Here is a 17,853-nt window from a genome sequence, read left to right as displayed (position 1 = left end):
GTGAAGGTTTAAATACATTAGTCAAGTATGTGATTCAGGAAACTCACTTCAGGCCCTTGCTCTTGACTAAGGATATTGGCCTCATTAGTTTTTTACCAATGTTCTTTCATTCCCCTCCCTTTATTTCTCCTCTCTCAGTGGAGGCAGAAACACACAGAAAATACTGGGTATTTCAACTGATTTTTTTTTTTTTTAAAAACAGTGGTGCTTAAATATGGGTTTTAAGGACTTCAGAGGGTGAGTGCTCTGTGCCTCAGGGCCCCTGGTAAAAACACGGTGTCACTTTCATCTCATTCAGTTTCAGTGCTGCTGGATAGCTAAGTTCCACGTGGAACACTGCTGACAAATTCAAACCTGGAATTTAAATAAGCTTTTGGCAATTCAGTACGAGACATGGCATCTGTGGTATTTCATAAGTGGAAATGTGATATCTGGTAAGCGAGGACAGTGTCTCCTACTTTATGAATCAGATGCGGCAGAATTTCAGCTGGATTAATAACTCTTGTTTTATTTACATTCAGGAAACACATTAACATAAAGCAACACACTCATCAGGAAATAGTGTGATTTGTACTATGCAAACCACAAATACTTTTTTTTCCCTCTCTAACGAGAAATTCCGACCCCAACGTTGTACTGCTTGTGATGCCTTTTCTGGGGCTACCTGGAAACAGAGTTCAGGGAGTAAAAAGCAGGTATATTTATTGAAAGGCCTTCAGATATATTTAGGGCAGATTAAAGCCCCCCAGGGACTGCACCCAAAAATGGATGATGGGTCATGGATTTTCAGAGTTTCGTAAGTTTGGTTTATTTGCATATTGGGGGTTAATCCTCCAATTACAGCTTCAGGTAATTACCCCAAGTCATTTACCCCAAGTTTGCTCCCCCCCAAGTCCCTTTTGTTTCCATCTCTGGGGCCTGAGGCCGTGAGGAGCCCCGGACTGCCAGGCCTGGAGAGGAATTGTGTCTGACCAAAATGCGAATTACCATCGCACACGGAGTTTGGAGTTAAGCACTAAAGACCTGCAGGATTGAAATAAAATGGGCAGGAGATCTTTCTCCTTTTTAATGCCTTTATTAAGAAGAATCAGCTCAGGTGGGGAGAAATCGACGAGCCTTTGTCCGCTGGTCTGCAGGCAGAGCTGGGGATTCCGTCCTCACGGGAGATTAGCAGATTCCTGCTTTTCAGGCCAATATCTCGGCTCCTCTCTCTAGTCAACATCTTTGAGGTTAGGGTGAGAAGTAAAAAGGAACCAAGCAGGCACTGGACTACGCTCCCATCCTTAGACATCACTTAGGTCCCCTAGTTCTATGTTGGCTCGTTATTTTTAGGGGTTTTCCTGGAAAACTGCAAAATTTGGTGCAATGCATTTCTCATCTGCATACCACTCCCATTCTCCTGGTACCTGCAGGTCCCTGGCAAGCATCGGGGGTACAATGGTTAGTCACCAACTATTAACAGGTAATTGAAGAACTCTTTAACAATGAAGCTAACTTAACAGCAACTGCTCCAACTTGTTTTAACTCTGCAACCTTAAAAAAAAAAAAAAAACAGAGATAACTTTTTATTCATAACAGGATCACAAACAGAGAGACACAGAGAGGCCAGAATCCCTAGGCATGACGGGGATTTTGTGAGGGTTTGCTGAGGCGATCGCGGCCCCTCAGAGCCCCCTCAGCGCTTTCCCGCGCGCGGGGACGGGGATGGGGGGGGGGGGGGGGCTGAGCGCGCACCCTCCGCGCGCACGGGCCTCCCCGCGGCGCGGCGCATGCGCGGCGGGTCCCCGCGCGGGCGCGCGCAGGCGCGGCGCGGTGCACCGTGGGATACTGCGGCCCGGGCAGGCTGGTGAGGCGGCGCGCGCGGGGCCGGGGGGAGCCGGGCCGGGGGGAACCGGGCCGAACCGAACCGAACCGGGCCGGGCCGGGCTGGGCCAACCGGGCCGGGGGGGCGGCGGAGCGCAGCGGCCCGGCCGCGCCTCACCCGGCCCGCGCTGTGTGTGCCGCAGCAGCAGCGGCGGAGCGGGCGGCGGCGCGATGGCCTCCAGCAGCGGCACCGACGTGATCCAGGTCACCAACGTCTCGCCCAGCGCCAGCTCGGAGCAGATGCGGACCCTCTTCGGCTTCCTGGGCAAGATCGAGGAGCTGCGCCTCTTCCCCCCCGAGTGAGTGCGGGCCCGGCCCTCCCCCTTTGGCCCGGCCCGGCCCGGCCCGGCCGCCCCCGCTGCCGTGATCGCCGCGCCGCGCCGGGGGCGGCCCCGCTCGGTCACGGGGATCGCTGCGGGGCGTGGGGCCGCGCGCTTCTCCGCGGGACCTGTTTGTCCCGGCTGGTGCGGCTGGGCCTTCTCTAGGCGGGGATTGACGCGTTTGTTACGAAGATTTTTTTTTTTTGCTAGTGTACAAAAAACACGCTTTTAATGTTTGTGTTCCCTCCGCGCTGAGCAGAAAGGAAGCTGCTAACAAATACGCATTTGGCAGTTGCACATATTGCAGAGAGTTCTGTGCAAATTAAAACAAATAATGCACGTTTCAAGTGTGTATATAACTGAAAAGAAAGTTTCAGCTACCCTTACAATTTAAAAATAGCCACACACACAAAAAAAGATAGTTTTTATATATTCACTTGCAATTAAGTTCTAATGAACTTAAGCAGTGCTTTCAGAATCCTTTCTGATGCAATATAAAACCTGGGTGTTAGCAATGCTAACAGTTTCAGTTTAATTTACAGAGCCTGCTGTCATTACATGTTGTTGTTTTGCATATTCATTATATAAATTAAGGGTTTTCTTTCTGCCGCGTTGAAGATTAATCAAACAATCAATTATTTGTAATACCCAGAATCACTTGGATTTCTTATTTTAGGGGAAAAAAGTCCAGCAGAATGTTTGTTTTTCCTCACTGGGGCTTCCATCCCTGCTGGCACAGAGCAAAAAGAGTTCCAGAGGAGGTTTCTTGTTCCCAGCTGGGTAACTCACACGGCAGGAGCTCCCCTGTGGCAGGGCAGTCCTTTCCTGCCCTGTGTCTGAACTCTCAGTCTCATCTTTTAGGGCAGTTGTTGGAGGTGATTGGTCTCTGAAACTTTGTAGCTTTAGGTACACATTAACTCATCTGTTGAGGGGTTGCTGCAGTGCCTTGGTGTCCCTTCCTCCTGTGAGGAGCTCAGCCCCAGGGGGTTTTCCCTGTGCTGATGGGAATCTGCTCTGGGTCTCTTCAGGGCTCCCGGTTCCCCTTCACCCCAAAATGGGGACATTTTTATTAGTGCCACGTTCTCTTTCTGCTCCTTCTCCCTCAGATTCCTGCTCCTGACTTCTCCCTGCCCATCCATTGTGGAGGGGTGTGGGATATAAATCATAACCTGTGAATTCTCCCCCTAATCTGGATTCCCTTCTGGATCCTGCTGGCATTCTCCCTTGCCTGTGGTGTTTGAGGAGCCAATCCCATTTCCTTTGCTCCACCTCCTTGTTTGATCTGTGTCACTCTGGCCAGAACACATGTAACTTCCTGAGCTCCTCTCAATTCCTGTTTTTTCCCCTCTCCCCTCATCCACCTCCTTTTCCCAGTTTATTTAATCCCCCGTTTCCCGTTTATTGTACACCTCAGCTGCACCTTTAATGCACAGCCAGCTCTGGGACTTCTTCCAATTTTCCTCCCCCTCCTCCTCCTGCTTTTCCCCAACTCCATTGCCTGGTTCTCATCTTTGTTATATTCCATAAAACTCCATCCAGAGTGGAAAGTGGAGGGAGAGGATTTCTGAGTTTCCTGTATTGCAGCCCCAGGAAATCCTTGTGTGTCCCAGCATTCCAGTGGCTGAGAGACAATTCCTCAATGCTCCAGTCTTGGGTGAATTAGAATAATGATGGATGGGGGCTTTTTTGGGAGCTGTTGGGAACATCCAGTTCTTGTTGAATTTCGCCCAGCTTGGATTTGAGAGTGAGTGGAAATACCATTTTTAAAAGTGCAATACACAGATGTAAATTAAATGTCAGGCTGCAGAAGCGTTGCCTAACACATTTTCAGTTGTTATTTTAGGTTCATTATTTTGGGAGAAAGCTCAGCCACCCCAAAGCATTCCCAGTGGCACTCCTGGCTGTAAACAGGATCTGCTGAGGAGTCAATAGGATCTGCTCTGCTTCACATTCCTTTGTTATCAGTGGCATTTTAAAAATGCCTCACAATACTGGGCTGCATTTCTGCAATTCTGTAATTTTTATACAATTTAGTTTAGGAACTCCTTCAGGTCTGCCATCAACCCTTGATTTGCTTTCCTTTACAATCTTACTGTGATTTTGTTAAACACCTTCTACAAACACTTCTTTGGGTTTATGTGTTATTATGTTTTAATTTCTCATTATTTCTTATTATTAATTATTACTTAAGGGCTAAAAAAGGCACCATTTTGGCAAGCTGCTATGGATTCCTGTGCACAAAAGAGCCAACAGATTCAATTTTTTTTCTCATTTGTCACTGCAGTTATTTCCCAATTTATTCAGTCTGCAAGCTGTGGGAGCAAGTGGCTGTTTCTAATTTTAATGTTTCAGAAGCTGCAACGTGCTGGCTGCAATTTAGTTTTCCACACCAGGTGAAATGTAAGGTTATTGAAGAGTGGTGTGACTGGCACTGGGGGCAGTTGTGTGTGTTGGGCCCAGTGGGGCTGAAGGTGAGGGAGCTTTTGGCATTTGCAGTGCCCAAAATAGACCCTGGATCTGTCTGCTCGTGTCGGAGCTGCTCCTGAATTCTGACAGCCCCCAGTGCTGAAAGGCTTGATCAGCCTCAGCAGCCCACATCAAACTGCTCTGGAGCTGGGGTGCCTTTGAAGTCACGTGTTTTGGGGTTGGGCTGGGAATCCAGGTAGGAAAAGCAGCTTTTTGTCAGGATCAGTGATGTTTTCAGAGCTCCCCAGGCTGATCTGGACCCCTGGCCTGGCGCAGAACAAGGGATTTAGGATTTGCTGCTGCTTCCACTCCCTGCCTGGGCCTTCTGGAGGCAGCTTTCAACTCCTCTGTCCCACAGTTCTGTCTGCAGAAGAATTTTCCTTCCTGTCTTTCACTTTACATCCAGTTACCCCCAAATCTGCCCCACTTTCAGGACGGGGGGGGCTCTTAAAACCCATCCTGGACCATGCCTGGGTTGACTGCACCTGTTTTTTTCAGTTTGATTTGGTTTTAGGGAAGTTACAGCTGTAGTTCTACCATTCTTTCCTGTTATAGGAAGTGGATATTTCTGGTTGGTTTTTCTTCGAAGTGGCTCAAAACTTCTTAGTTTTGGGTTTGTAGGTTGACAGACACAGGCCTGCCTTGGAGAGAGGTCTGTTTTACTGTGCTCAGCTTTTCATTCCTCCCAGAGCTCCTTACCTTTCCTTGTGTTTGCTCTTCCCTGCTGAAGACAGGCAGGAGCTCAGCACTGGGCATTCCTCAGGATGTGGGAGCACGGTGAAGTTCAGTCTAGAAGCTGGGATAGAATTGGGTTGATGAATAAAACAGAATCCCAGACTGGGTTGGGTTGGGAGTGACCTTAGAGCTCATCCAGTGCCCCCCTGCCATGGCAGGAACACCTTCCACTGTCCCAGGCTGCTCCCACCTGGCCTTGGGCACTGCAGGGATCCAGGGGCAGCCACAGCTTCTCTGGGCGTTCTATTCCAGGGCCTCAGCCCCTTCCCAGCCAGGAAATCCTTCCCAATATCCCATCCCTGCCCTCTGTCAGGTCAAGGCCTTCACCCCACACCCTGCCCCTATGTGCCCTTGTCCCGAGTCACGAGGATCCTTTAATCATCACCCTCTGTTTCACAATTTACCTTAATCAGTCATCTGGGGCCTGAAGCAGTGAGCGTGACACCACAGGTTTAACTGAGACAGAATTGCTCACTTTTCTCCTTTTTCAGCCGAGCTTTCCTCCCAGCCAGGGCGGAATTTGCATTTAGGGGAGCGCTGACGGACTCATTGTGCATAACAGAGCTCCGAGCGATGGCAGAGCTCACAGAGCTCACGTGCAGCTCCAGGCGAGGGGCTGTGGGGCTGCTGTGATTCCGGGGGGGGTGGGCACTGTCCCTGCTGTCCCTGAGTGCTGCCTCTTCTCTTGCAGTGACTCCCCCTTGCCGGTGTCGTCGCGCGTGTGCTTTGTAAAGTTCCACGACCCCGACTCGGCCGTGGTGGCCCAGCACCTGACAAACACTGTGTTCGTTGACAGAGCCCTCATAGTCGTTCCCTATGCTGAAGGTTTGTAACTTGTTTGGTGTTCTACGGGGCCACCTTTGGGTGGTGGTTGGTTCCTGTCTAGTGCACAGATTTTAACAGTAGTCCTATGTCAAACACGTCAGATTGCCATTCTGAAACCCTTGGTATATTGCCTTTGGCCCCTGCATTTGGTCACTTTGTTTCCACAGTGACACCAAATCGAAGTGGAAAGTTTTGTGTGTCTTGAAGTGTAGAATAAGAACATTTTAGGCAGAATTCTATGCCAATTTTGCTCCGTGTCAGTCTCCGTGAGACATTTTCCCAAACAGATTGTAATGCAATCAGGTCAATATTTTAAGGAAATTTTACCTTAATGATTGTTTGCCACTCTCACTCTCTTCATGAGAACGGTTTCTCCCTCCCTGAGAGTGCATGGGAGAGGAATGAACATTCCTTTGGGCTGTGCTGCCACTGCATTTATTTGGGAACATCCCCAAAAAAAGGCCCTCACTCTCCTTGTGGAGTCCAGTATACCAAGGGTTTGAATAATTACGGTTTAACTCAAAAGTGACAACTTCCAAGAGGTGCCACATGGGCACTGGTCCTAGTTTTTAATTCCAAGTTTTCTTGTTCATCCTTGATATATTTAATAGAATTTCACTAAATAATAAACTCTTCTCTCTGTTATTTGTGTGTGTGATTTTTGTAGTGGAGAAGGCAAATGCAAAGCCCTTCCAGATGACTGAAAAACAGTGGGTCCTCTGCAGCTACAGGGGATTCTAGCCATTAACTAAAGGCCAGCAAGCACTCAAGTCCCCAAGTGTTTTCCTGGTGTAACCACTTGTTAACTACATTTTCTCTTCTTCTTTTTATTTTTACATTTTAGGGTGTTACAGTAATTTGAAAGGCAATGAGCAGGGTTTTTGGAACTTACCTTAAAAGCAAAGTGCTGAGAAGACACCTCTTCTTACAGAAGTCTTATTAAACTCTTCTAGACTTGCTTTAGAAGTAACTGATTTCCATTGTACTTGTGCATTTCTTGATTTACTTCTGGGAAAGGTTGAATTGAATGAAATCTTGCAGATTAAGTCATACTACAGTGCTAAGTTGGGTACATGGCCTGGGGTCACACCTGTAATCTGTCATGCTGGAGCTGTCTCTTGAGGCCTGGGGACTGTCTTATCTTATCTCTGTATTCCTTAAGCGTAAAAGATACAAAACTTAAAAGATGTCCAGCCTAATTCCTGGAGTGTAGGAGTGTGCCCTCTGACTGAGCCCTGCTGCTCCCTGAGGGCACAGAACCCCTTCTGCAATGGAGTTACTGCTCCTGCAGCCCCTGCTTGAGAGCAGCAGAGCTGAGAGCTTCTTGTCCCTGTGTGGCTGTTAAACACAGCACCAGTCCAGTGAGATTGTGCTGGAATCTTCCCCAAGGCCCGTGGGGATAATGCCAGTGTTTAACTCTTCCTACAAGGATAAACCCACTTTTCTCTTTGTCAGTCTCACTTTGCCCACTGTGGATAAGCCTGGCACACAGAGAAACCTGCCCAGCAGCTGGGCTTCAGAAAATCCAATTGTTAAAGCAGAATGTTTTCCTGGGCCTGTTCAGGAGTCACTCCTGGGCTGTACCTTGTGTTGTCTAACAGTTCAGAATTGAATGGCCTTGGCACATCATAAGAGAGATGTTCAGCCAATAAAGTACTGCCCCTGGGTTGATAATCCCATGCTTCTGTCCCTGTGCTGGAGTAGTTTCCCCAAAATTCAGCCTGCCAGGGTCCCGGTTCAACCAGGAGCAGCATTTCCCCAGCCCACAGTGCCACTGCTGATGTGCTTAAAGCCAGGCCTGTGCTGAGTGGGGCCCTCGTCTCTGATTTCTGCTGTGCTAATGAACCTGTGTGATTATTGCCTGTCACTAAAGCAAATGTTTATTATCTGTTTAGTGCAATAATTCCCCCCCGTCCCAAGTTTTAGCTCACACAGACACTTTGGTGTTGGCTGTTGCTTTGTGTTATAGAACTATACACAAAGGCTACGGTAAGGTTTAGTATTTGTCATTTTCTCTGGGCTAATTCCTGGATTTGGAAGGAACTCTTAAGGTTAAAGATGGCTGGGGGGGGTGTTTAGGTTCTTTGGTTAATGTTTGTTTCTTTTGTCTGTTTCTTTTTCTTTCATTTCTACACATTCATGCAGTATTTCATGGTTCTAACAAAGCAGCAGTAAAAAAAGCTCTTGAAGCATGAAAATTAACTGGTGAGGGGCCTCATTGCTTTTTTTAAATTGTAGTTTATTTAAATACTTTTAAAAGAAACAATTAGAGGATCAGATGCATGAATTTTTTTTAATGGATGCAGATCTTCTGTGAGGTGTCTCGAGCTAAGTCTGAGGATTTGTATTTAGATGCCAGAAATGTTGTAGTTGCACTAATTTGAAATGTTTAGCTGTAATTGATAAATATCCTCTTGAGACATAATTTTGCATGCCAAATGACCCCATAATCTCTCTGTAGGTATGTTGATATATTTATGCATTCCTGCCCTTTGCCTCCATGACCTTTTTCCCTGTCCCTCCATAACTTTGGGTATCTAAAGTGCTGCCAGCTCAGTGCCACGAGCCAGATATCAGTGCTGTGTATTGTACATTTGTGTAGATTATCGGCACTTCTCAGTATAGGTGGGAGGAACCATTACCTTTATTTAACAGTGGTTTTTCTTTTTTGTTGTTGTGTTTTACAGTTCTTTTCCCTGGTTCAGCCTGAACTATATACCAGGCCCTGCTGAAAATACCACCCAACAGTTTTCTTCTGCAGCTTATCCAGTTTCTCTTAAGTGCCCTGTACATATTGTATGTTTTATGATGAGATGCAGTTTCTTAATATGTATTACAGAAACACTACTGGTATTTGCAACTATATAGTAAAATTGTTTTATTGAACTCTCATTCTGGGGGCTTGGGCACATTAACAAATTAATCCACCTGTATAGGGCTTTTGCTGTTGGATAGAGTAAAACTCCCTCCACAACTGTTTGCTAGGAGGGCCCTGAGCACTCTGTGTGCAGAGCAGGCAGAGCAGGAAGCCCTGGGCTTAGCTGCCTGCAAGACTTTGGGCCACGAGTCCCCTGTGCCACGGCAGGTGGCAGCAGCATTGTTGGTGCTCTAAGCTGGCACATATTGGAACAAAAGCATTTTACTGCACAGGTAAGGAATGTGCCAGCATCCCTGTGTGTATCCCAGCCACAGACACACCCCCAGCATTCCCGGAGAGCCGCAGGGACCGCATTCCATGTGACACGTCAGCAAAAGCCCTACCCAAAACACCCATCCCTCCTCTTTAAGTTTGCCAAAATTTGTATGGTAGGTGTAAAAGAAAACATAGTGAACTGTACCATATTATTAACCCCTAAATCCAACTTTTTTTGTCTTGTGTATCTTGATTTTTCTGTGTGCTTTGTAGTGAAGCAGCCGACACGAGTCGTTGTTCATAAAACAGCTTTTGAAAGTTGAGAGCACTCTCACCCCTGGAGAACCGACTGTGCTTGCTTACGTTTGGTTCATGACTTAAAAATCGAGTACAGGTGATGAAACCTTGGCAGTGTTAACAACAAAGTAGTGTGTATTGTGCTATTTTTTTGCTCTAGAAACTTAACCTTTTGTAGAGAAAAAGGAACAGTCAAATTGTCACCCATTGAAGTTGCATTCTGACCAGAAAAGTTAATGCTAAATATTAATAGCCATCAAGCTTTGTATTTTAGCCAACATAAGTACTTTCAACAAACTCAGGTGGTGTATCAGGGAGACTTTGCTGGGTGTATTTGTGTATTTGGTGCCTCTGGGCTGGGATGCACTCTAATGCCAGGCTGTTTCCCTGCAGGAGTCATTCCTGATGAGACTAAGGCTTTGTCTCTCTTGGCACCAGCTAATGCCGTGGCAGGGCTGCTGCCCGGGGGTGGCCTGCTGCCCACTCCCAACCCTCTCTCTCAGGTAGGCTGGGAACCCCGCGTGTCTCCTGCTGCATTCCCACTTCATTCCTGCTCTTTCTTTCAGGACTGAAACTGATTCCAATTCCTAGAGTGGTTAATCGACCCCGATGGATTGGGACAGCTCTGATGGGAATTGGGGCACGACAGTGACAAGCTGTTAGATGGAATATCCTCATTTCCCCTTACTTCCTTATTCCCTGGTTTCTCAGGGCCCTGTCTGTGCCTCCCACCCCTCTCACCTGCTGTGCTTTACAGATGTGACAAGCACTAGAGGTCTCACAGATTTTAAATTCCTCAAGTCCAAGGAGCTGCCACACTGTGAGATTCCCTCCATTAATCCTCCAGCTGAGGGGAAAATTGGAGCCTGGTTGTGTGAACCCACAGGAATTCATGTGGAAGATGAACAGTGAGAATTGCACATTGTGGGAGAAGCTGGAGTCACAGCCCAGCTCTTAACAGGGCACAGAATCAAAGTGCAGGAGGCCAATTAATCATGATGGAGCCTCATCAATTCTGCTCTCCTCAAACCCTGCCCAGCTCCTGCTCAGCTGAAGGACCCCTGGCCATGGAGCTGCTCAGGAGGGAAGAGCCTGAATTTAACCTCTGAAACCCAGGGGAGGGGTTGGAAGGACCAAATACAACCCAAAAGATTGCACTCACTGACAACCTGTGCATATGAGTCCTGGAAATGGATGTTGGGCCAGCTGAGTTGCAGCTGTGTCCCTGAGGCCAGGCTGCTCCCAGCCCTCTGGTGGGATGTGTTCAGCACATCTTGGCAGTGTGTGATGGGTCTGCGTGTCTGGCTCAGTCACCTCATGTGAAATGGCCCAAAATGAGCTGCTTTAGGGAGCCTTCTGCTCTCCCAGTAGCTTTTTAACCAAACTGGAGACGTTTACAGGGATGCAGTATTGTTAAATTGCCTTTCAACATAAACCATGGCCATCTCAACCCTAAAATGAATTAGAAATGGGGCAATAGCCTCAAAAACTTGGAATGAATTTCCATTTTAGCACTGGAAAATAACTTCATTTTTAACTATCCCTTCAATTTGCTGGAATGCTTTACTCCTTCACCTTTATTTCCCCTGCCCAGTGATGTCCCTGGCTGATTTTTGTCCCTGCCTGTGCCCTAACTGCTGTCTCTGCCACAGATTGGTGCTGTCCCTTTAGCTGCTTTAGGAGCTCCTGCTCTCGACCCTGCCCTTGCTGCTCTTGGGCTTCCTGGAGCAAACCTGAACTCCCAGGTACGTCCTCATTCCAAAATGTCCTTTATTGCCCCCCTTTTTCCTGTCTAGGAGTGGTTTTCATTTGGATCACTTCACAGCCACTGCCTGGGAACTCCAGGGGTTGGTTTCTGTTTGGAATAAAAAATATCTGCTTGAATATCAAATTAAATGTTGGAAGGGGCTAAGGAATAATTTGTGAATAGCAATTAAATGTTTCAGATATGTGTCATCATCAGGCCAGGAACCTGCCTTGTTCTTCAAATAAAAAGTAGTTTTGACTTTTTAATTTTGTAGGTGTCAAAAATGTGAGGAAGCTTCATTAGTTTGTTACAGCTGAACAAAAAAGGCTTTTAAGTGCTAAGTACTAGAATATTGAATATATTTGTATCAATAAAAATATATCAATATAAATATATTGCTCATATCTATATAGATGAAATATTTAAGAGGTAAGAACAAAACACTTTTGTGCAGCAAGAAGAAGCAGCAGTAATTTAATGCATTGCTACTGCCATCACTTAAATTTTTTATGTATTCCCATGTGGAAGAACAAGCAAATGATGTGAAAATTAAATAACAAATAAAAAAAATTTTAAAGGCAAATTAGGAAAAAGTACGTTTGGGGTTATAGAGGATTTTTGTACATTAAACCATCAGATTGTAAGAAGCATTTCATAAATGAAAGTTGGGGTTCATTGTAAAAAAAATGAGGATTAAGCATTTTTTTCTTAATACCCCATTTGTGCAGGAGATGTCTGATCATAATAATACCTGGATTATCCTAAGAGCTGTAAAATTCATTTTGTCATGGAATATTTAGATGTTTGTAAGTTGGCCTTGAGGTCTTCAGTGGACAGACAGCTTAGAGAGGGCTCTGTTCTCTTGCAGTGACAGAAATAACCTGTGCACAAAAAGTTACCAGTACCTCATGATAAACACACCCCAGCAGTGTATTTTTGTCTGTTGGTATTTTTATCCATTTGTGGTTTTATCCATTTGTGGTTTTATCCCTGATCCTGCCCAGGCAGGGCTGGCTTTGGCTGCTGTGGAAAATAAATCCCCAGTGTGGGATGTTCACACCCTCCCAGCAGCCCAGTGTGGCCTTTCCTCTTTGCTGGGGGGTGTTCTGCTCTCCTTTTCCAGCTGGGAAAACTTCCAGGGGACATTCCAAGGAAGGTTCTGGAGCTCTCACATCTCCCAGCCTGCTTCTAACTTTGTTTTTCCCTCTCAGTCTCTCGCAGCAGATCAGCTCCTAAAACTGATGAGCACAGTGGATCCAAAGTAAGCACCAGTGTTCCCAAACCCTTGTACTCCACTGCTGGGGGATTTAATGGGAATATCCTTGGGGATTCCATGGGAATATCCATGGGGATTCAGTGCCCAGTCCGTGCTTGGAAGGGCCTTGGAGCACCCTGGGCTAGGGAAGGTTCCCTGCCCTTGGCAGGGGGTGGGATGAGATGGGCTTGGTGTCCCTCCAAGCCAAAACCATTCCAGGATTCCCTGACCCTGGGAACTGGCTGAGTCTGACAATGCAGACCTGTATCCTGGGAGTCCTGAATTTTGGCATTTTGTGTTGCCCAGGTTGAACCATGTGGCTGCAGGTCTCGTGTCCCCCAGTCTGAAATCAGATACCTCCAGTAAAGAAATAGAAGAGGCCATGAAGAGAGTCCGAGAAGCACAGTCCTTAATCTCTGCTGCTATAGAGCCAGGTAATTCCAGCCTGGAATGAGCCATTCCAGCCAGCATGGGGCTGGACACAGCACCTGATCAAAGCTGATGGTCTGCAGAGCCCTGCCCTCATGCCTGTGCAGAGAATTCCTTTATTAGGTTTTTAATCATCCTGCAGTGGATGCTCCGTGTGTCCTGCAGAAATGGGCTGGAATTAATCCACTGATTTTCCCAAAATTCACTGATTTGAGGGCTGTAAAACACTCAGGCTTCCCTGAGGGAAGTTCTGCTGCTGTCTCAAATTCCAAGGGAATGTGGATTTCCTGGCCTCACCACTTGGCACCCTGCTGATGCTTCTCAGGGATGCTTTCCATTATCTTCATTCCTGATCTGGGCAGGTTTGTAAATAATTCTCTTTTTTGGAGCTTCTTTCAGCCGTTTGATTTTAGAACAAGCTCCAGCCGCTCTCACAAATGTCAGAGCCACCAAATCTGAGGGGCAGAAACCTGAACACTGGAAATACAGAATATTCATCAGTTCTGCAGCCTGATGACTTCTAGGAAGGAACAGAGCTCCTGTTCTTGCTTAGCTTGAGGCTTTTTTGTGGGAGATTCAAAACAATCATTTGACAGGTTCTTCAGCCCCACAGGAAATAGCAGATTCTGGGATTTTCACAGGATTTTCCATTGCCCTGCAGCCATCAGCTTTTCACTGACTTAAATTAAGGGTTTTTTTCTCAATTTTGACTTGTCCAGTTTTGCATAAAACTTTTATGTCACAAACATGTCCCTGTCTTCTGTTGGTTCTTTTTGTCTTCTTGTGAAGAAAATTATAGATGAGCCTTCATGTCAAATGGAAAAATTAGGTTGATTTATATAAATTACGTGAAGCTCCATGTCCTTTCCTTTGTAAAATCATTTTGAACATTAAAACATTGATTTTTATTCTGCTTTTCCTTTTTCAGACAAAAAAGATGAAAAACGAAGACATTCGAGGTCGAGGTCGCGCTCGAGGAGGAGGAGGACACCTTCCTCATCCAGACACAGGTGACTGAGCAATTCCTTAGAAACAGCTCCCACAGCAAGAACAATTCCTGCAGAAATCATTCTTGGGAGGAGCTTGGGTGTGATGTCGGGCTCCAAAGCTTTACGGACCTTTCAGCGTGCAGAGCTCCTGGGCAGGCCGGGCTGTGGCTGGAGGCTTTGGCTGGGTTTGGGGGGTTCCCAGCCCTGAGAGCTGGGCTGGGAGCAGTCCCAGGTGTCCTTCCTCTGACTCCATGTTGGTGTCTCCCTGGCAGACGCTCCAGGAGCAGATCAAGGAGAAGATCCCATTCCAAATCCAGAAGCAGGAGGCGATCCAAAAGTCCCAGGAGAAGGAGATCTCACTCCAGAGAGAGGAGCAGGAGGTCTCGGAGCACATCCAAAACCAGGTGATGACTGCAGGGAGTGCAGTCCTGAGCAGGGCAGGGATTGTCCCCTGTGCTGGCCCTGCTGGGGCCCCCTGGGCTGTGTCCAGCTCTGGGCCCTCACTTCAGAGAGGGGCTGGAGCTCCTGGGGGGCTCAGCCTGGGGAGCCAGCCCTGCCCCTCCCAGCTCTGCATCCCTTTCCCTGCACAGCAGATCAGGATGTGCTGTTTGAAATTTACTTAAACTTGATCTCTTCTCTACTAAAAGGGATAAAAAGAAGGAAGAGAAAGAAAAGAAACGTTCTAAAACTCCCCCCAAAAGCTACAGCACAACCAGAAGATCCAGAAGCACAAGCAGGTACAGAAATGGGGTTTTCCTTGCTCTCTGTTCCCAGCACTTCAATCAGTATTAAAGAGAAAAAAATGTTCTTGTGGTAGAGCAGCTGGTCTGTGGAAGGTGTCCTGCCCATAGAAGGAGCTGGGCTTTGAGGTCCCTTCCCACCCAGACTGTGCCTGGATCCCATTGGATTGTGATTCCAATGAGGATGTGTCTGGTACAGGCCCAACAGCACCTGTACCACCTGTGTCTGTAAGATACTTGATTTTCCTGCAGTATTTGAGGTAAATTCGTTGGGTTTACAACAGCTTTCCTTGCTCTGTGTCTGAATTTGATGCTCCAGGGTCACTGCCAAGCTCTTCCTGATTTAGGGAATAAATCCAGGCAAAAGTGCTTCATTTTTAAAAAAAAAACTTCCAAATTTAGCTTGCAGTTTTAACAACTCTTTAGCACCCTGTGAGCAGGGCTAGGGTTGGAGTTAGGGATGCATTTGCAGCTTTGAAAAAACAAGCAGTGATTTCCAGAGCTCCTGTGTCTCCCTGCAGAGAACGGCGGCGCCGGCGGAGCCGGAGCGGGACGCGGTCCCCGAAAAAGCCCCGGTCTCCCAAACGGAAAATGTCCCGGTCTCCATCACCCAGAAGGTCAGGGGAACACTTGGCTGGGAAGAATGGTGTCTGGGTGGGAAATTCCCAAATGGTGACCTCCAGGGAGGCTCCCAGGGGATTCTGTGGGGGGGGAATCTTGGCTGCTTTTGCGGAGCTGCTCTGGGGTTGGCTGGGAGCTCCAGGGGTCAGGGGTGGTAGGAGTAGGATGTGCCACCATTCCCAGTCCCTTTGGCTCTGCACAGTGGGAATCAGCTGATTTTGGGTGGCCTGGGTGTTCTGTGACCCTGTCCCAGGGTGGGGAGCTCAAGGTGCTCCTCTGTAAAACACTGGAGCACTGCTGTTTGTGCTGTGCAGAATTTGGACTCCATGATCCCTGTGGGGCCCTTCAGCTCAGGAGATTCCATGGTTCTGTTTGCCACAGCATTGCTCAGCCTTGGCTCTGTGGTGCTGTCCTTGAGACAGAGTTAAGAAGTTGGGATTTTGGGTATTTCCTGGAAGCAGAGCCTGTTCCCTACTTGCCCTCTTCCATTTTCATTTGGGTTTTGTGTGGGTAATGCTCTGGACACAGTTCCAGCCATGGAGTGGGGTGATGGGGACAGGCCTCATCCTCTGCCTGCTGATCCTCATAGGCATAAAAAGGAAAAGAAGAAGGATAAAGACAAGGAGAGGAGCAGAGACGAGAGGGAGCGGTCAACGAGCAAGAAAAAGAAGAGCAAAGACAAGGAGAAGGATCGAGACCGGAAATCCGAGAGCGACAAGGATGTGAAAGTATGTTCCAAAAAGCCCTGGAGCTGCTCCCAGGCCTGCCCCACATCCCCCCCGGGCCGGCCCACAGGGAAGTGCTAACGTGTCCCTTTCCCTGGCAAAGCAGGTCACAAGGGACTACGACGAGGAGGAACAGGGCTACGACAGCGAGAAGGAGAAGAAGGAGGAGAAGAAGGCGGCGGATGCTCCCTCCCCCAAAGGGAAGGAGCCCGGAGCCGAGAAGGGCAGCGGGGATCCGGGCAGGGAGTCCAAGGTGAACGGGGACGACCACCACGAGGAGGACATGGACATGAGCGACTGAGCCGCCCACAGCCCCTCCAGTGTGATCCTTTATGCTGTACTTGTTAATCCTCAACCTAGATGTATCCAGCTCCGAGCTCTCCATGGTCTGTCCATCCCGATACTAACTCACACCCAAAGCTTGAGACAGGGATCCCCTGCTCCGGGGCCCAGCTGGGGCCGGGCCAGGCTGCAGGTCCCTCCTCCCTCCCTCCCTCCCTGCTTCCCTCCCTCCCTCCGGAGTGTCCCGGGCTGAGCCAGCAGGGCCCAGCAGTGTCCCAGCAGTGTGGGGAGTGTGGCACGGCCCCCCTGTCCTGTGGGAATGCCCTGGAGTGTGGCACAGCCTCCTGTCCTGCAGCTGCCGGGGGCCTCCCGGGCACCCCGGAGCCGGCCTTGGATCGCACCAGCTCTTTGTGCTCCTGGCTTGAGTTCTGGTTGTGAGCCATGTGCTGGGCTCGCTTGGGTTTGGTTTCCCGGTGCGTTTTGGTTGGCTTTGCCCAGGGTTCTGTGCCCTGACCTTCCTGAGGGCTCTCTCCACTGTTCAGCTCCACCCAGGGTGAGCTGGGGTGGTCTGACCTCGGGAAGGGGAATCCTGGCCGTGCCCAGTGAGGGAGGGTTGGGGGAGCAGCCTCAGCCAGGGCTGGGGGCTCAGGAGCTCACCCGCTGCAGCAGGGAGTGCATTTTAAAATGACCTTGGTCTGTTTTTAAAGCAAGTCCATTGATAATGTACTTTTTACTTGATCTCAAGTTGTACAAACGGATAAATTTGTGTTCCTGTCCCGGCCGTTCCCTCCCTCCCGCACTCGGTGATCCCATGGTATTTGCAGAGTAGTTACCCAAAGCTGTTCCTTAGTTCCAGCAGCTCCAGAGCTTTTACTTTTGTGCAGGTAAAGAGACAAAAGTAGCCGACAGTCTGTGCCATGTCGATGTACAGTTTCGGAAAATGTTTTACAAAACTTTGATAATAAAACCCTGAAACTTCAACTCCTCTTCCTAGAAAACTGCTGGGTTTTATTTTCACTGCTGGGTGCACCAAACTTAACCTGGTTCCTTACAGCGGACTTGTCCATCTCCCTGTTACAGTGAAGAAGGAGTTATTTTACCTTTGGGGGGGAAATGGGTTAAAATGGGAATGTGGAGGTTTATGGGAGTGCTGGTGGATGAACAGCAAGAGAGGCTCTGGGGAGACCCTGCCTGGCAGGGAGCACTTGCAGCAAGCTCACGGCCACAGCTGCAGTTAGGAAAATCTTTGTTTTAACTGGCAGTGGCTGGAGACCTCCCGGGAAGTTTTCCTGCCCCTTTGGAACAGGAGATTTTCCTGCACCTGCAGAGGGAGGCCCTGATCCCTCTCTGAGCTCGGGGGCTGATGCTGGGGGCAGGAGAGCAAGGCTGAGTTTAAAAACTTAATAACCCCAACCCCAGCCCTCCC

At 48.3% G+C, this 17,853-nt stretch overlaps 1 protein-coding gene across 5 annotated transcripts; it reads left to right on the top strand.

The window, feature by feature from the left end:
• The first annotated feature begins 1,779 nt into the window (after positions 1-1,779).
• On the top strand, positions 1,780-17,408 carry SRSF11 (serine and arginine rich splicing factor 11). Of its 5 annotated transcripts, none has more exons than XM_064429197.1 (13): positions 1,780-1,846; positions 2,007-2,162; positions 6,076-6,209; positions 10,033-10,142; positions 11,292-11,384; positions 12,598-12,647; positions 12,948-13,075; positions 13,999-14,080; positions 14,332-14,463; positions 14,707-14,796; positions 15,321-15,416; positions 16,010-16,148; positions 16,252-17,408. In XM_064429197.1, the coding sequence occupies exons 2-13, from the start codon at positions 2,035-2,037 to the stop codon at positions 16,444-16,446; spliced, it is 1,377 nt and encodes a 458-aa protein (XP_064285267.1). In that variant the 5' UTR covers positions 1,780-1,846; positions 2,007-2,034; the 3' UTR covers positions 16,447-17,408. The 5 variants fall into 5 exon arrangements, with proteins under 5 accessions (XP_064285267.1, XP_064285265.1, XP_064285266.1 ...); XM_064429195.1 differs by having other exon boundaries at positions 16,249-17,408; XM_064429196.1 differs by having other exon boundaries at positions 1,802-1,846; positions 2,010-2,162; positions 16,249-17,408.
• Positions 17,409-17,853: the final 445 nt, after the last annotated feature.

This window comes from Passer domesticus, chromosome 7 (assembly GCF_036417665.1).
Source record: "Passer domesticus isolate bPasDom1 chromosome 7, bPasDom1.hap1, whole genome shotgun sequence".
Taxonomy (NCBI): domain Eukaryota; kingdom Metazoa; phylum Chordata; class Aves; order Passeriformes; family Passeridae; genus Passer; species Passer domesticus.
Note: the sequence above shows the minus strand (reverse complement) of the source record. Positions and strands in the feature narration are given on the sequence as shown.

Excerpts from the sequence above, each read along its gene's own strand:
- SRSF11 (XM_064429195.1), top strand. The coding sequence starts at position 2,035 with ATGGCCTCCAGCAGCGGCACCGACGTGATCCAGGTCACCAACGTCTCG. Across the intron at positions 2,163-6,075 it reads CTGCGCCTCTTCCCCCCCGA|TGACTCCCCCTTGCCGGTGT; the intron begins GTGAGTGCGGGC and ends CTTCTCTTGCAG. Across the intron at positions 16,149-16,248 it reads AGAGCGACAAGGATGTGAAA|CAGGTCACAAGGGACTACGA; the intron begins GTATGTTCCAAA and ends TCCCTGGCAAAG.